The sequence below is a fragment of the Lachnellula hyalina genome (genome assembly GCF_007821495.1).
Source record: "Lachnellula hyalina strain CBS 185.66 chromosome Unknown contig00217, whole genome shotgun sequence".
Lineage (NCBI taxonomy): Eukaryota > Fungi > Ascomycota > Leotiomycetes > Helotiales > Lachnaceae > Lachnellula > Lachnellula hyalina.
The window spans coordinates 25,245-43,279 of NW_022157331.1; the positions used below are offsets into that span (position 1 = coordinate 25,245).

At 47.0% G+C, this 18,035-nt stretch overlaps 7 protein-coding genes across 7 annotated transcripts; 6 read left to right on the forward strand and 1 right to left on the reverse strand.

Annotated features, from left to right (window-relative positions):
- Nucleotides 1-414: 414 nt before the first annotated feature.
- On the forward strand, nt 415-2,226 carry prnB (Proline-specific permease; the record flags this gene model as incomplete). Its single annotated transcript, XM_031152407.1, has 4 exons — nt 415-601; nt 655-1,110; nt 1,160-1,290; nt 1,336-2,226. 4 exons carry the CDS (start codon nt 415-417, stop codon nt 2,224-2,226), a joined length of 1,665 nt encoding a protein of 554 aa, XP_031001703.1.
- A 1,172-nt stretch (nt 2,227-3,398) lies between these two features.
- On the reverse strand, nt 3,399-4,613 carry REEP4 (Receptor expression-enhancing protein; the record flags this gene model as incomplete). Its single annotated transcript, XM_031152408.1, has 3 exons — nt 3,399-4,260; nt 4,322-4,471; nt 4,585-4,613. The coding sequence occupies 3 exons, from the start codon at nt 4,611-4,613 to the stop codon at nt 3,399-3,401; spliced, it is 1,041 nt and encodes a 346-aa protein (XP_031001704.1).
- A 688-nt stretch (nt 4,614-5,301) lies between these two features.
- Nucleotides 5,302-9,419, forward strand: YGR127W (Uncharacterized protein; the record flags this gene model as incomplete). The annotated part of the gene is made up of 5 exons (XM_031152409.1): nt 5,302-6,343; nt 6,400-6,409; nt 7,224-7,425; nt 7,492-8,490; nt 8,535-9,419. The coding sequence occupies 5 exons, from the start codon at nt 5,302-5,304 to the stop codon at nt 9,417-9,419; spliced, it is 3,138 nt and encodes a 1,045-aa protein (XP_031001714.1).
- Nucleotides 9,420-11,037: 1,618 nt separating this feature from the next.
- On the forward strand, nt 11,038-11,528 carry LHYA1_G007481 (uncharacterized protein; the record flags this gene model as incomplete). Its single annotated transcript, XM_031152410.1, has 3 exons — nt 11,038-11,087; nt 11,148-11,251; nt 11,305-11,528. The coding sequence occupies 3 exons, from the start codon at nt 11,038-11,040 to the stop codon at nt 11,526-11,528; spliced, it is 378 nt and encodes a 125-aa protein (XP_031001713.1).
- A 932-nt stretch (nt 11,529-12,460) lies between these two features.
- On the forward strand, nt 12,461-13,023 carry hypC (Noranthrone monooxygenase; the record flags this gene model as incomplete). Its single annotated transcript, XM_031152411.1, has 2 exons — nt 12,461-12,559; nt 12,634-13,023. 2 exons carry the CDS (start codon nt 12,461-12,463, stop codon nt 13,021-13,023), a joined length of 489 nt encoding a protein of 162 aa, XP_031001716.1.
- Nucleotides 13,024-14,009: 986 nt separating this feature from the next.
- fabG_5 (3-oxoacyl-[acyl-carrier-protein] reductase) lies at nt 14,010-14,996 on the forward strand (the record flags this gene model as incomplete). Its single annotated transcript, XM_031152412.1, has 5 exons — nt 14,010-14,160; nt 14,214-14,380; nt 14,438-14,682; nt 14,735-14,898; nt 14,947-14,996. 5 exons carry the CDS (start codon nt 14,010-14,012, stop codon nt 14,994-14,996), a joined length of 777 nt encoding a protein of 258 aa, XP_031001715.1.
- Nucleotides 14,997-16,116: 1,120 nt separating this feature from the next.
- On the forward strand, nt 16,117-17,370 carry LHYA1_G007484 (uncharacterized protein; the record flags this gene model as incomplete). Its single annotated transcript, XM_031152413.1, has 2 exons — nt 16,117-16,284; nt 16,336-17,370. The coding sequence occupies 2 exons, from the start codon at nt 16,117-16,119 to the stop codon at nt 17,368-17,370; spliced, it is 1,203 nt and encodes a 400-aa protein (XP_031001721.1).
- Between the last annotated feature and the right edge of the window lie 665 nt (nt 17,371-18,035).

Genomic DNA, 18,035 nt, shown 5'->3' on the forward strand with positions numbered 1-18,035 from the left:
TTCTTAGTGGCGCCTTCTCTCGAATGGCGGGTCTATATGCCTCTTCTGGGGTTCATTCCTATCTATCTGTGGCTAGGGTAGGTACTGTAAGGTACTGTAAGTATAGATTATCTAAATAGCTAACAACGCTACTTACCACTGCATTGTGAATCGGTCATGTGAATACCTCCGTCTATTCACAGCAATCAACTTGGCTTGGCTTGGCACTGGCCCAGGCTGACAGGGGAAGCAAGGTGGCTATCATGAAATGACGGCGACGCCGACGCTGCTCTTATCGCCCGGGTTCACACCACACGCATCTCACCCCAGGCCGGGTAATATATTAATCCCTTCCTCCCATGCATGTCCTTCTATCTGCATCTGCATTTGACCTTTGCTTTCCTACGTTAGCAAGGCTCCTTCATTCTTTTCACCATGGATACCCAACATCATATGGGCGTGTCCGACCACAAGTCAACCCCCGTCTACAATGATGAGAAGGGTTCCTCCTTAGATGCTGAGGCGCATCATCATGGCGATACCGAGGTGGGGACCGTAGAGACCACGAAGAGAGGGCTGAAGGCTCGCCATGCCCAAATGATTGCTCTTGGTGGGACCATTGGTTAGTTACGCATCGTCAATTGTTCCGAGCATAGTTGTCTGACAGCCTCCTAGGAACTGGTCTCTTCGTTGGAAGTGGTGGAACACTGGCCAAGGGTGGCCCGTTATTTATCCTCATGGCATACATCCTTCTCAGTGTCCTCGTCTTGTTTGTTGTAACGGCCATCACTGAAGTCTCCGCCTACCTTCCAGTCAGCGGTGGTACCATGAGTTATTACGGTCACAGAAATGTATCCAACAGTCTTGGTTTCGCTATGGGCTGGCTCTATTTCTATTCCCTCGGTATACTGGTCCCGTATGAAATAACAGCAGCCGGCTTAGTCATCGACTATTGGAATTCGCCCATCAATATTGCCGTCTGGATTACCATCTTCATTGTCGTCATTGTGGGATTGAACATTCTTCCTGTTCAGTTCTATGGAGAGACCGAGTTTTGGTTTGCCTCTCTCAAGGTGTTCATGATGATTGGTCTCCTGATCCTGTCATTCATCCTGTTCTGGGGTGGTGGACGTAAGTCATCCAAATTCATAAGTAGAGGTTGGTGCTAACTTAAATCTAGCAAAGCAACATGGTATTCTAGGCTTTCATTACTGGAAGGATCCAGGAGCCACAACCGAATGGCTTCGTCCTGGAAAGACGGGTCGTTTCATCGCCTTTGTGGAAGTGGTGGTGCTCAGTGCTTTCCCATTCGTAAGTCCTCATGCTCAATTGTTCTCCTAATGCTAACATGTGTAGACTTTCGCCCCTGAATTACTGGTCGTCACTGGAGGAGAGATGAAGTCGCCCCGCCGTAACCTTCCCAAAGCCGCAAAGCGTTACTTCTACCGTCTCGTGTTCTTCTATATCGGTTCCGTCCTCGCAATCGGTGTCATCTGCCCATTCAACGACGCCCGTCTTACAGACGGTGGTGTTGGCGCAAAGTCCTCTGCTTTCGTCGTCGGTATCGCAGATGCAGGCATCTCAGGTCTTGGATCCGTCATCAATGCTATCATCATTACCTCTGCGTGGAGTTCCGGAAACTCCTTCCTCTACATGTCCTCGCGCTCGCTGTACTCCCTTGCCATCGCCGGAAATGCGCCCAAGATATTCACAAAGTGCACAAAGCAGGGTGTTCCATACATGGCCGTTATTGCCGCAGCGCTGTTCTCACCCCTCGCCTACTTGAACTGTGCTAGCAGTGGTTCCGTTGTTTTCGGATGGTTTGTCAACTTGACCAATACTTCGGGCTTCATCTCCTGGATCTGCTGCAGCATCGTGTACATTCGATTCAACAAAGCTTGCCGTGCGCAAGGTCTTCCCAAAAGCGATATTCCTTACCATTCTTTCCTACAACCAGTTGGTGCCTACATCGCCATGGTAGCCTTTACCATCCTCACCCTGATCAACGGCTTCGATGTATTCTTCCCAGGTCGCTTCTCTGCGTCTAGCTTCTTGACGGCTTATGTGGGGATTCCGATCTTCTTGGCCATCTACTTCGTTCATAAAGCCTTCCATTGGAATGAGAAGTGGGCTATTCCATCTATGGAGGTGGATTTGTATTCGGGTATTGATGTTGTGCTTGCGAATGAGACGCCCGAGGTGCATGCGAAGGGTTGGAAGAACAAGGTCCGGGGTTGGTTTACGTAGAGGTTGGATATCTCGGAAATAAGATTTTGGTATATGTAGTTCTGCGAACGCTGCACCAAAATAAACCCTTATTGCATCACCCCAGTTCAAGTGACCAAAGCTGTTTCGGCTTCTCCATCTTATATCTTGTAATTCAACCTCCTGATCATCCACTAGAAGGTTAGTAGCCTCAAAGCTTCCATTTCAACTAATTGTCAAAAAGTTTCTGCATTATGAATCCCGCTTCGTCCACCCACCAGCACTCATCCTTTACAGTAAGTTCACCTCCCTCCCCCAACTACCACTCCATCCCACCATCCGCACATCCAACCCCCCCGATCCTCAAAACCATCTACCCACCCCCTAGAACCCTCCCAATACAAACCCTCATCCGAACTCAACCCAACCCAACCCAGCATCCCCAAAACCCAAAACCTAAATCCTCAAACTTCAGACTTCAAAAACAAAATCCTCATCTCCATACACCCTCGCTTTCAAAGAAAGCAACTCCTAAAGCAAAAGAAAAAGCAAGGTTAATGCTAAGAATCTTACGTACCGCCCGGGCTTATTTACCTTCACCTCTAACGCTAAAAGGACAATTATGATTCAGTGTGTAGATGAATATAAAGACAGATAGATATAGATATAGATATAGATACAGACGCGAATACACATTGTGTATACGCACCCAGCAGGCCCCGCTATAAACCTCGCAAGGAGGTATCATCCACCCACGTCCACGTCCAGATCCCCCTCTACGATCACAACAACCATCAATCCCCCCTCTCCTACTAGTACCCCCACGTGCCAATGTACTGTAGCTTATGATATAAGGTAATACATAGGCCTAGCCTAGCGAAAGTCGATTGGAGTTAAGGATGGTATGAGGATATGGAATTAAGAAATACAGTAATACTACATATTTGTAAGATAATGAATATGAAATGAAACAAGACATGATACAAACAAACAGTGGAGGAGTTGATCCGTGTGTCTACTTGTACTATAATGAATGCTAGTCCCTAATTCCACCATGTCATGTAAAGACTGTGCGCCTGGTAAACCAAAATATTCCTAGCTCAAGCCCCCGACCCAACCCAACACCATACCCTTCTACATGTATGTATCCGTAGCCCTTAATACGCACAAAACGCCAAATCAGTATCCTGTCATTCATGTGTAATTGATACAACTCATGCATCGACACCTGAGCTCTTCCCACTATTCACCAGTTCACTTTCACTTCCACTTATCACAGAATCAACCGGCGCCTCTGCCGTCTGCGCGCCCCAACTCCAAGGCATCCAGCTCCCTCCACCACTACTCTGTCTCTGCTTTCCAACATCTTCAGTGCCGCTCTCTGCTTCGATCTTCTCAAAATCAGCCTCGCTCTTCCGACTTCTAAGCTCACTCATCGACCTGTCATCCGCCATTTCCTCTTCGCTACCTCCCCCGGTACCGTCAAAGGATATGCTGGGTATGTGTCTTGGGGCGGGTCTGGATTGGAGGGTATTGGCTTCTTTGTCGAGAGCTGAGAGCAGGATGGAGAGTCGCTCGCGTTGTGCTGAGATGAACGATAGGCGGTCCTCACCGTGGACAGTGGGGGGGATCAGGGTTCCCGAGTTGGAGAGATCGGGGGCTTGGTTTATGGAGGTAGTTGCGGTGGCTGCTGTGACGGCCGAGGCGAGGAGAGTGTAGAAATCCGTCGCGGTACTAGCTGCGTTTGCAGGGAAGGCTGGGCGTGCGGAGGGGAGGTTGAAACGTGCCATGAGGCTTTGAGTATAGCTGAACTTAGATGGGCTACTAGGTGGCGCTGGCTCTTTCGGGGGGATCCCGAGCAAGTGTTGCTTGATCAACTCGATGCCATGCTTGAGGTATGTTAGGCCGGCTGCTTTGGCACGGTCGTGGGCGGAGGATATGAAATCGTCAATAGCGAGTTCATTTTCGTGGAGGAAGGGGTGGACGTGTTCTTGATATAGGACTTTGGCGCCCTGCGTCTGCGGGAGGATGAGGTAGAGGAGGAAGCCGAGGCGGATCCAAGAGTAGAATGGGATCCTGGAACAAAGGGGGGTTAGCAGAAGGTCTCGGTATACCGCGTTCGGCGGGGGTAATTTACCAGTATAGAATGAATCCAGTCCATGATTCAAATAGTAATGCGCAGGCTAGTACGACCCAGTACATGAGCCATGGTGTGAGAAGGGCGGGGTCCGAAGTCTTGAGGGCTTTATAGGAGGCGAAAACGGGGAAGAGGAAGGTAGGGATCGAACTAGAGGTCCATTAGCATAAATAATATCATATCCAGCAAATTAGACTTTTCCAGCCCTTTGGAAGTAATGCCAGCTTTGAAAGGATGGGACATGCATGGCGGGGTATGCTTACGATAAGAGCCTTGCGAATGTATCAAACATGATCTCTTTGTACGGTACGTTGGTGATTTATTTGTAGTGGGATTAAGTAGGACCGCACGATTGTCGTCCTGTTATTTGGCTCGTAAAAGAGTGCAATGTAGGACGAAGGGAGGGGATGGTAAAGGTGGAGGTTGAGGTTGAGGTTGTATGCTCTAGTTCTAGCGGATGTCTCTTATCGGACGAGAGCTTTATCGCTTACTGTAGTCTGGGGTCTCGTGGCCTTCTAGTGTGGTGTGGGAGGAAGGTATTGTGTTTATATACACACACCTATTTCCTTGTCTGCCTAATAACCAAACTTTATTAAACAATCTATCTTTATCATGAAAGCCACGTAATAGCATCTATTATTTTGACGATTGGAGTCTACGAAATGAATACCTTGAACTGGGGAGAATCGAGAAACTTTGTTCTGAAGCACTGGACCGAGGATGTTTTGCCCGTGTTTTTGACACACAGTGCTTCCACCGCGGGGAGATTCGGCTGCAAAGCCTAAAGCAGCCAACAAACACATAATATCATCACCATAGTGCAGAAAGATTTCCATTAGTATTAGTATCAGGCCATAGATGCCGTAAGTGAAAGGGAGTTCCATTTCCATAAAGTCCTAGGCGCGCCCCCCCTTTTTTTCCCCCACCCCCATGTTTATCATTTGACCATCCCACAACGTCACAAGCAAACAACCACCATCATGTGCATCGCCCTGATTACAACCGCACACCCAGACTACGCCCTGATCGTCCTCAATAACCGCGATGAATTCATCCTTCGTCCCACCAGTAGGCCGCACTGGTGGTCCTCTCAACACCAGGACATCCTATCTGCGAGAGATCTGCTGCGGGAAGAGCAAGGGACTTGGTTGGGCATCACGAAGACGGGAAATTTCGCTGTTTTGACGAATTATCGAGAGAACAACACGCATGATTCCGAACACCCGATAGAAGGCTCGAGGAGTAGAGGAGGAATGGTAACGGCATGGCTCACGAGTCCGGACGATGAAAGCACTGAGCATTTCATACATCGATTACTAGAAGGGGAGGGCGTGAAGGGTGTAGGAGGCTTCTCTCTTATGTGCGGGAAGCTGAGGAAGAAGCAGCAAGCAGAAAAGGAGTTAGAACCCTTGGCAATCATGTCGAATCGAGCCGGGACTCCAGAAGACGTTCCTTGGATTGCGGAGAAGAAGGGGGAGGTGTATGGGCTGAGCAATACATTCTATGACGACCCTATAACGTGGCCAAAGGTTAAAGAGGGCAAGGAAGCAGTTCTTGCGGCTGTGGAAGAGGCTGTCGAGGTAGGCCTGGGAGAAGAGGAATTGGTGAAGAAGTTGTATGCTTTGCTGGATAAGGATACACTTCCCCCACAAGATGGCCAGGACTTTCAAGAGTACACGTACCAGCTCCGGAACTCGATATTTATCCCCTCAATTGGAGGCTCTGAGTTACCAAAGCGTATTCCGCAAGCTGATAGAATCGCCGCTGCTAGCAAAGAAGCGATGGTCAATGGAACGAATGGGGACCCGGAAGCAGAGTTGGAAGAAGACGAGACGCACGAAGCTGCGGCTAATGGTGTGACCGGCGCTTATGGAACGCAGAGGCAAACCATTATACTTGTAGATTGGGAAGGTAATGTCACTTACCGGGAGCGTTCTCTATGGAATGAGAAAGGCCATCCTATCGAAAGGGAAAAGGGGGATGTGAAGTTTGACTTCAAGATCGATGGGTGGCACGGAGAACGTAAGGGGAATGAAGTTAGTCCGCATGCTTCATTATGATTGCTGATCCTACTGCAGAGACAAAATAGTATGCCCAGTTGGCATGAATAAAGAAAATCTACCGAACTGATATTTTGTGTTTGAATTTAATTCTTCACGTAAGTAGCGTGAGAAGATAACTTTATAACGTCTGCAAAACCTTGTCAATGTAATTTGACACGACATTATCGTCTGCAATGCTGTCAATAAGACAAAATATATTGCATACTAGCACAAACTTCATCTTGCCAATTGCCATTCTATTATACAAAGGCTGCCTCTGTTGCTTCTTTATTGCAAACTTGTGGTGTTCTGTGGAAGCCAAGTATCGTCTGAAAAGCGTCAAAGCAACTTTCTCCTTACCAGAATTGCAATGATAGCATACAGTAAAGTATCATTCATTATCTAGACATTTCAACGGATTCTTTTTCAGTGGATTGTCAAAAATTAGACAGTCAAAGCACTCTAGTTTGAGGTAAGATACTCCGCTCATACTTTTGGCAAATAGTCTATTGCATCAGCATTCAGATATGTTTCTCAGATCGGAATACTCCAACTCCCCTTACAGCATGGATGATAGAATTAGAGCTGCTTCGTTTACTCTTAGCCATGCGCATGAAAAACTTCACCGCTATGACTTAGTATTCAGGATGAGTGCTACACTCGAATAGTACTATAGGATCAAAAGACTTTGTTGCAGATCCCCTTCTTGCCATATTTTATACCGCGCAAAAAGTAGATACGGATCAAGCATTTTGTTAAGACTTCGCCGCCTTCGTTGACTTTTCCACAGTTGTTTCGTGGTGAACAGTCCATATTTTATATTCAAATAACCTGACTGAGTGACTGATTGACGTTGCAAGTCTGAACGCGATTCGATTCCCAATCATTCAACACTTACCGCCCGCTGGATTGATATTACGTCTAACCTCCTTCCAACGCCTTTTCGCATGCGGCCTCGCAAAGTTCCAAGTGGATATGCACCTCGGTGGTTTCTATCTCTCCAACAACAGTATCAACGGCAAGAACAGTAGCGGCAGCATGATTTCACAATCTTCGCTAGTGGTAAGAAACAATCCCGCTATTCTGGCCCTTTGAACTATCGAATCTGCAGGAAATAACAGATTCTAGTCTATTGCAGAAGACACCGAAAGTGATATCGAGGAAGATGTTGAGCTTGGTGCTGCTGTCGAAGTAGAGTTGAAGGTATTCCCAACAAGATCGGCAAAACTAATTGTCTCAAGACCGCCTCATCCCTCAATTCAGAAACAAAAGAGTCAAGCAAAGCATTGTCTGGTGGATGGTTGCAGCAGTTGTTGGGGTTATCAAGCGACCCGGCAACATGCCACTGCCGACTCTGGTTGCTCTTTCCGCATGAGTGAATCGCCAAACAATCAATTCCAAACTTTTACAACCTCAACTCCTCGCCCAACTCCGTGGCTCTCTGCTAACATCATGGATCGAACCCTGGGTTATGATCTTGGGATGGAGACACAACGAGGTCCCTCGCAGACAGGCCTTCAGAGTAAACTTCCTCCTCCCATCAAGCGCTCCTCGGGACCTCCTAACGCTCGCTCTCACCAACGCGCTTTTTCAATCTCTGTGAATAAACTGCGACAGACGTTCCAAAATTCGGAACTGGAGCTCAAAACTGTCTCGCCATATAATGCAACAGCGCCTATTCAATCAATGCCATGCGGTTCGGGCGACTATCCCCAAGCCCATCGAGCGCGCCTTCCTCCCAAAAGACGTGTAGCTACAACTCCTAAAGCAAAAGCAAAACCAATCCCAACTACCGACTCTTCACCTCTTTCACAGGGACGCACGCGCACAAATTCAGACTTCGGAAGCCCCTTGGGACGAGATCGTCGTCCACTTACTCCTTCCATGACGGTGACGCCAGTCTTAAGTCTCTCTCCAATTATGGGCGCACGAACTCGCAGAAATCTCATAACATCAGAGTCATTGAACATACTGGACACCACCAATGGTGATATGCCGAGTAAATCCAATGAGACTACCAAGGATGCATTTCATCCCTTGCGAACTACATCTCTAATGGCTGTGGTCCCGCGTCCCGATGCTATTCGATTTTCTTCGGGTCCTGTCATGCCGTGTGAGAAGAAAGAGGTACGTCCCCCAAAGTTGTAGGAAAAGTGATCTAACATTATTAGAACATTCCACCAAAACGACTCTTAGGTCTGATTTCTCCAGCCCGAGTTCAGCGAACGCCCTCCCTACCCCTGCAAAAGTCACGTACACACGGTGTGCTTTCGACCCTCTCCTCTACCTTCTCAAGGTCCAACTTAACCCTGAACAGCAGAAGACCGTCCTTGGCCAGCTCAGTCTCGAGTCTAAGCCTCGCCAAAGGCCGGTCCAGCGAACGGCTCCCCACCTCCTCTCCGACTACTGCAGTTTCCGAGCTCAATGCCCACCCCGTTCGTTCTTCAAATCTCATCGGGTTCTCCAAATCCAGAGGCTCTTTTCTTAGATCCGATACGTTAGGGTCGGACTCTCGCACGGTTTATGTGGCACAATCTGGAGCATATTGGTGCGGCAGATACGCGGCTATCAATGATAGGATTCGAAATGAACTCGTGGACGCTGCGATGACTGATCCGGAGAAATATCTAAGGATTGTGGGTCCCTTCATCGAAGAAGGCATCAAAGACCAACAACTCTATGAGAATAAGAGTACTTATCATGGGCTACTTGACGATGACCAGGATCTGAAGAATCTTGGAATCAGCGTTCTCACCTGTGCAGAGGTCAAGGAAGACAGAGTTGCTCTCGGAGTCTTCAAAGAGATTCAAAGCTGGTGTGTTACGCAAGAAGCAAGGGATAGCTTTTGGTGGTGGCAGTTACGCTATGCCCGCGCACAGAAGAATGAACTCTATCTTCCAAAGAATGCTTCTATGAGGGATAGCTGGGTGTGTAAGAAGACAGCGGGAATGCTCAAGAACCAGAGGGATGATTTCGGTAGGAAGAGCAGCTTCGGATCCCGATTTTCAAAGACCAGAACCGATAACAGAAGCAGGAGCGACCTCACGAATCAATGAAGCACGTCTGGACTACAGTCTGGAACGAATCTCACGACAGATCTTCTAGGGTTGAAGGTGGATGATTAGCTATGGTTATCTCGTCCAACCAAAACCGCACTCCTAGCACATACAACCTTTGCATATTGTTGAACTTGTTAGCATACGACCTACCCTTGCATGTAAGATTACTTTCCCCTTCACCACGCCTGAATTAAAATTCACAAGCCACATTTGCATTGCGAAGCGAAGGTGTTGGCCACAACACTGTATATACCCTCCTTCTTTTTGTACACCAAGTCTCGAAATGGAGATTAATCAACTTACGAGACGAATTATTTACACATATATCGCACGCGATGAGTGAGGCATGAAGAATCCTCGGATGGATTTCGGTTTCTGAGCTAGGGATATGGAGTACACACGCATCAAAAAATAATAATGAGAAGGAAATGTAAAAATAATAGCTGGTATAAATAATACCCACGTTTGACACAGGCACAGGCTTCATTTACAGTGGGCCGGCCTAAAATTTACATTCACGTCCCAGATATCTTTCCATTGCTTCCTCATTCCCTTTACTCCTTACCAAACACGCCAAAAAGAGCCTGTATAACACACGAGCTCTTGAATAAACTATGTCGTGTTTGATTCATAGCTTGCTTGCGGCTCTAGCACGAGCACTTGATCACGCACTACCTAGACCATGACTTCTGTCTACCAAGCATCTAAGTCTCCCATCCTTACTGACTAAACAGGCAGTCTAGTGGTCGCATATGTAAAGGGCCCAACTCAAAAGTTGACTTTTAGGGAAAGGGAGGGGGAGGCAGGGGAATGTCCCCTTTGATTTCCGAACCGAGGAGGTGGAGTGCAGTGCGCGCAGTGCCCCTCCCCCTTAGTTAAGCGAGGTAGGTGGGGTTTTCTTGCGGATTGGAGGGGGTGTCACTTCTAGTTAAGTACGGAGTAATGAGGAATTGATTACTTCACTGTTTTAAGTATGTTCGCTGAAGTTGGATAGGAGGATTAGGGTCTTAGGTTTGTTTTTAGTCTTTATAAAGTGGAAGAAAGAAATGGATGCACAGCTTTATCGTAGAAAAGGGAGGAATTGGATGTGGTGCATAGTGTATGATATGATAGGCTGAGCATTATTGGGCTGCTTATTGCCTACCTCTCGCTCTCGTCCCTTCAACAAGGTGCAAAACCCAAAGAGTGAAAATATACGATATCGAAGCTTTTTGACTCACAGCGATTAACACTAGTCACCGCGAAACTTAAAAATTTACGCACAAAATGCTCACCTGATTCTTGCGATTGGGAACCTCGTTCAGTAATACAATCAATGCTATTGGTTGATTCAAGTGAAGCTTGTAAAGTCAAAAAGAAGAAGTGGCGATAATTGTTTAAGAGGGGACGCTTAAATGCGGGTGACATGCGCGCAGCCAATCAGCGTGTCCGTATTCCAAAGCACAAGGCTGAGCCGACTTTATATATAAAGAGGGACAGCCAACTTGTTAAAACCTCTTAACTCTCGATCAAAACCCTCCTTCAACACCTACTTGCACTCGAATCCTTGTTGCCTTTCAAAACAATATACATCACTTTTTCGCAACCCACAAACAAAACCCCCCCAAAAATCAAAATGGTTACTCCAAGCACCTGCTGTGGCAAGAGTGGTGAAGGCTGCGTCTGGTAAGAACTCATAGCACCTTCCCTTCTTCTCTTTATGACGATGCTAACACTTTCAAACAGCGCCAGCCAAGCCAAATGCTCTTGTGGTGAGAAATCAGCGCTTCATTGCAGCTGCGACAAGTCTGCCACGGAGAACAAGATCACTGGTCCTCGTTGCTCATGCCGTAAGTAACCCCTCTATTTTGATATCAACACGAGTGCTAACTGGCAATTCAAGGTGCTCGTCCCGCTGGCGAATGTACCTGCGACAGATCCAGCACTGAGAACAAGACTCCAAGCGGCAACTTGTGCTCCTGCGGTTCCCGTGAAGCTAGTGAGTTTAATCCACAGGATATGGGACAATCAATCATGCTGACGGTCATAACAGCTGCGTGCACTTGCGAGAAAGCTACCGATGGTGGACTTCTGCCGACAGAGACCGACTTCACTACCTCCTCATAGACGGTCCTCCTTTTCGATGCCCCTCCCCGCTGAGGCGGCTTGTACAATATGGTCAGGGCGAAGGATGAAGCGGATCGGAATTGCAGTGGAAATATCGTCATCACTGTTGTTCTTTCGATTGTCCTCGCAGTATTAAGCTGGGAGGTGCTCACTGCTGTCCTACCCTTCGTCCTGAAATACCCCGCATACGGCTTGGTCATTTTCATCGCATTGGGGGTCTTGAGTTTGGCGTTACGGCCGCGCATTCTGTTTTCTTCCAATTTTCTCGGGCGTTTGTTTTATGAGGTACGGGTGAATATCATGCTTAGTGTGGGTTGGGAAAAAGGGGATCTCGATGAGACGTTGGAGGCACTCGATCCGATCAAGATTAAGCAGCAGCAGCAGCACAGGAGAGTTCCTTTTTTACAGCAACGACAGGCTTCTGCTTCTGGTGGTATTGGCATTCCTCCTAGTCTATGTAAGAAGAAGAAGAACGGTACTATTCACAAACGCAAATAAATCAATCCATGGACTGATACCTCACTTTGCTCCACTTGCTTCTGTTTCTTATTACATCTTGCTCTTCGTTTCTTGATTTCCTAGCGGACACAACTTCGGACTTCCCTGTGAAAGCATACTCCGCAACGTACGATTTATCTTAAGATATGTCCCAAACTAGTAGCCTCGCAGTCTCAATTTGCAGGGGTCGGACAACGAAAAAGTCCGCGAATATGGCACGTGATACATCTATTAAAGCCTTCGGACATTTTAAGTGCGCGTTTTCGTCGCGTCGCCCCGAATCTAGTTATATGATGGATGTTTATATATTTCTCTTTGTCGCACCTCAATTTGTCTTTCAGCATTAACATCATCAATTGTCAACCCTTATAGAACAACACAAACAACACGCACAAAACAAATAGTTCAATCGACAAGCCGGACAATACACAAAAATGGCAGACTTACAAACCCCGCTTCCTATTCGCCTCGCCCAAACCATGGGCCTCACAACCGCTGGTCTTCTCGCCGGCGCCAACATTTCATTCTCCCTCGTAAGTACTTCCTGCCCAGTGCATGCCAAACACCTTGCATATTTAACAAAAACCCAACTCATCTCCAATCACAGATAGCGCTCCCCCGCATCCTCGAATCGCCCACGCCCCTCCTCATCCAACAATGGAAGAACATGTTCGAATCTGGGAAATTCTTCATGCCGCCAATCGCCCTCTTGTCATCCTCCATGCTCTTCTACCTCGCCTCGCAAGCCCGGTCCCCCAAATCAGTCCTATCTGAGGATCGCTTTTGGGGATATGTAGCAGCGGGCGTTCTGGCGTTGAGTATCGTGCCTTATACGCTGCTGTTTATGAACGGTACGAATTCGCGGCTGTTGGTGGGGGAGAAGGAGGTAGAAAGTACGGTGAGGGAGTTGGTGCGCAAGTGGGGGAGGTTAAATTTGGGGAGGAGTGTGCTTTTGGTTGGGAGTTTGGGGGTCGGGGCTTGGAGTGTGGTTAATTAGTCGGGGATGGGTATTGTACGTTAGGGGGGGGGGGGGGGTTGTCGAGTCTATCTTTACACTTAACGTTAACATTCCCAAACTTAGCGCCTAGAATTCCTTAGCGTTAATCTCGATCTTTGATATCTTTCCTTAGCGCTACGACGTGCAACAAATATTTAAGGTTTGGTTATGCATAAATTTGGCAGTGAATGAATAGTGTTGAAAGGGTGTATAGAGGAAAGTAGAACCGTATGCGGGGTTTGCTAGTCTAACCGAAATATTCAATGGAGATGGAGGTGGAGTATGAAGTGAGTGGGAAGTGCAGGAACAAGTGTAAGGTTTAGAAAGAAACTTGACTTAAGCACTGATCTGAATCCAACATCCTCTTACATTTCTTCTTAATACCTCCAAGTGCCGCCAGCATACTGTGAACTCCCAACCATGAGGCCGAAGTTGATGCGGAAGTCGTGCTGTGGGGAGATGGAATAGTGTAGTAGGCGTAAGCTATGCGGTTATAGAAGATCTTTTGGTGTTTCCCGTGGCGGATTATGCAACAAATTATTGATTATTTAATGGATTACAGAACAGGGTACTCTATGCAGATATAACTTCAAGATGAAGAGTAGTAGATGAGTATCAACCATGAAGCCAATTTGCTATAGTTAGCTCTAAGTACATCATATCATGGTACGGCTAATTATCTCTCAGATTCTCTAATGGACGACAGGAATAGGACGGTGTAATTCTAGAGGTACTCACCCGAACGGGCCCGAAAGGAGAGGGGCGCCCGAAGATTGACCGGATATATAAACCCAATTCGGATTTTGTCGACACTCTTCGATTTCAAACACAACCTATACAAGAAAGCATAATTTATCTACCGGACTTATAAACGTCACTTACGATTGCCCTTTTTCTTTCACTGCTTTAATACAATATCGTGATCTAACTTGAACTTGCACAATTGACCGCGACAACTATACTATTTCCAATCTCAAGCTTACAGAATGAGGGGAATAAAAGGGAAAGTCTATACGGTCACAGGAGCAGCATCTGGGATTGGGCAGGCTACTACTGTACGATTGGCCGAACTCGGTGCTGCTGGTATTGCAATCAGCGATGTCGATGTCGTCGGTCTTGAAAGAACCAAGAAGCTATGTATGTATATTTGAAATTCAGTCTTCACCAGCTATTTACCTAAAATGCCTTAGGTGAGGCACATGAGACCAAAATCACCACTCGAAAGGTTGATGTAAGGGTCATTGAGGACGTGAATCGCTGGATCGAAGATACATACACCGAATTTGGAAAGCTCGATGGTGCGGCGAATGTCGCGGGTGTTGCTGGCGGAGATGGTGATACTACAGTTGAAACCATTGTAGGAGCAATCCAGTGTCTTTTCAAAGTATCAGATAAACTCATACGCGGATAACAGGTACAAAAAGACTGGGATTTCACCATGGGCATCAATGTCAACGGCGTGATGCATTGCATGCGTGCCCAGCTAGCAAAACTCACCAAACCAGGAGGTTCGATAGTCAATGTATCCAGTACCTCAGGATTGCATGGCCTACCGCATAGTGCGGCATACTCAACTAGCAAGTTTGCGGTAATTGGTTTGACCGAGTCGGCTGCTGGGGAATTTGGAAAGGCTGGCGTTCGGATCAATGCTATATTACCGTAGGTGCTCGTTCACATGTTATTAAGTAGCTGGTCATTAACGAGATTTCAGAGGCCCGACTGACACCAAGATTTTCCGGGATGGAGAAGAGAAAGGGTTATTCAGCGCTGATGCTATGGGTGGTAGTACTCTCTTGGGGCGGATGGGTTCTGCTGAGGAGATTGCGAATGTATTGTGTTTTATGCTGAGTGACGAGGCATCATTTGTTACTGGAGGTAAGTTGAGGACTTGGCTCTAAATCAACATTGCTAATATTTGTCTAGCATCTTGGGTGGTGGATGGTGGCTATAATGCTGGTCGCTCCGCGAGTTAACACAGTCTTGTGTTATAGGGATAGCTAGGGCTTGAGTTTCTGTTAAAGAGACTTCGCAAAGGGGTACAAGAATCTCTTTCCACTATTTGTTTAAGTACACTTATTTATCAAGTGACCTTTTCCTAAAGACTCGCATGGTAACTGTAATAATATATTGAATTTGGTTTTAAGTAATAGGAGTATAATTTCGCAGCTGCTAAGTCGAATGCATTAACTGGTTTTCTATGTACATACTAAGATTATTGGACAAGAAACTCGGTTACTCAGTCAATACGGAGGTAGATCCGCTGGAGCCTTTAGAATCAGCTAATCAGATGAGGTTCCAAGATGAGATAAGTTGGTCAGTTATAAGTGGTTAGATCAGTAAGCTGATTAGGTGTAATATAACAATTTTGATTTCGAAGTCAGTTTAGGGGGGTAGAAAAGTGATCAGCTAACGCAGCCAATGAGTTAGCAGAGCTCGAATTAATCAGCTAGCTGACTTAGAAAGCTCAGCTGATGACTGACTACTGACTGGCTTATTAGTTGGCTTGGAACTTCAACTTCAACTTGAGCATCATACCGCGCCTATAGATGCACACATATTCAATGCCGCCTTCACTGCATGCTGACTAATCCAATACACAAGCTCTACAATATATCCTCCGATCACATGATCATCTCAGACCCACTTTATTAGGACCCCGGCCTGATCGAAATCCTAGATGTCGATCAGGTACAACATACCACCATACAACAGGTACAATCTTCACTTCAATCAATGTATCTACACCTAACTACCTCGGTACTCATATCATATTTTAACTCCTTTTATGCACATATTACCTGTAAATGACCGACTGCGAAAAACTCCCTCTTCCAGATCGATGACGTCGCTTTTTCTTTGTTTGTCCCGGCCCGCTTAACTTGCTTGTGCAATGACGATGACGGCATTAACAAAGACCAAGAGCTCCAAGGTCAAAGTCAAGGTCAAGGTGACCACTTTCCTAGCATATCAATCTTTCTGAGGGATTTCATCAATTCCTTGCCACGAACCGTTCTGACATTTTGAATTGAACCCTCTTCTCAATTCATTCCTCCATACTACCTGTTTCCTCTAAATACATTAATCTCAACCACAATGCTTGCCTCAAGAACAGCTTCCCGAGCAGCAGCTCGCGCCATTCGCGCCCCCATTCGAACTACTGCCCGACAAGCCCGTCATGCATCCACGAATCAGCAAGCAGCAGCAGCAGGAGGCTCTTCAGGTCTCGTCGGAGGCCTCGCAGGTGGTGCTCTTGTTTTCGGTGTATGCTCTCATCCCTACCTTTGACTTTTCCATATACTTACCCACATCCAGGCAGGCTACTCATACTACCACTTCTCCGGCGCGAAATCCATCGTCAACGCAGCCTCGTCAACGAAAAAGCAATTCAAGTCCCTAACCAACAATCTTTCAGAATCTGCCCCTGAACCCAATGAAGCGCTCAAATGGCTACGCTCCACCGCGACCTCGTACGCGGCGTTCATTCCTGGCGGGAAATCGTATGTGGACACTGCGTTTAAGGATCTGGATGCTGTGCAGGAGAAGCATGGCCCTGAAGTCGAGAAGATTGTTTCTAAGGCTTATGGAGATCTGAAGCAGGTAAGCAAGAATGGACTTAGCATGGAGACTGTGACCAAGTCATGGGAAGTTCTCGAGCAGGCCGTGAAGGATCTCGGTGCGCTGTCTGGGGATGCAGCGGAGCAAATCTTGGACAATCACCCAAAATTAAAGGAAAAGGTAGGAGGGAATGTCAAGCAGTTGAAGGAGATGGCCGATAGCTATGGACCGGAGGCTAAGAAGGAAATTGAGGAGATGTGGGGCCAGATTGGGGATATCATGAAGGGTGGTGTATCTGTTGGCAGCGTAGAGAAGATTCGAAATATGGTGCAAGAGAAGGTCGAGAAAGTCAAGAAGTTGGGCGATGAGGCATGGAAGAAAGGCCTTGAGCAGGCGAAGCCGTACCTGGAAAAGAATCCCGAAGTCAAAAAGCTAGTGGAGGAGAACGCCGATGCATTGAAGCAGGGTAATGTCAGCCAAGTTTTCGAGAAGGTCAAGGACGCTGTTTCATCGGGAAATACGGACGAGCTGAAGAAGTACGTCCAGCAAGCTGGAGACAAGGCGAAGAAGAGCGGATTTGGACAATCCATCGAACAGTACGCGAAGATGATTCCCGGTGGAGGAGAGATCATCCCCAAGCTCCAGAAGCTCCAGGAGGTCGCTCAAAAGCACGGTGATGAGGCAGAGAAGATTGTGAAGAGCGCATACAAGGACATCCAAGACGTCTTGCAGAAGAAGACGTCGGAAGTAGAGAAGTTGGCAGATAAAGCAGGAAAGGAGGCAAAAAAGTGATTACCTCAGGAAACAGAAAATTTGCATTGTAAATATCATTAGAGGCGCATGACTTTTAAAAACAGCGTCACACAAAACCAGAGAAGAGCATAAGCGCCCATGTCTGTGAAGTCACTACCGGTAGACGCCCAACGTGACCAGAGTGCCAGAAAACTAACTATAGACTTTGCATAAAAGTTTGTCTCACGAGATCCATTGTGTCCCTGACTGCCTTCTTTAATACTAAAAGCAGGAAAATGGTATTTTAATATTGCGATGCGGAGAAAAGTTCGGCAACGTACAAATACCCAAAATCCTTACCCCGCTAAAACCCTTTGTAGAAGAGAAGAGGCCACCTTGCTTGCGAAGTGCAACAAAAAGACACGTTTCCTATCTGGGACTCGATTCCCATGTGACCGTCTGAGATTTTTCATGTGAGAATGTGAGCCTTTCTTGCTTTTTCATCAAGAGCGTTAAGTATTGCTATTTATTATATAGGTATGTTACAATCATTCGATCATACGTTCCAAAAGTGGACGCCTGCCTGCCGGTAGTTGAAGTCGTGAACGCCACAACGACAACGACTGTCAGTTTAGTGGCGCTGCCTTTACCGCTGCCTTTGCTTCGCTCAGGGGTTTAAGCGACACCTCATTCTACAGCAAGTACAGATCGAGGTTACATACTCC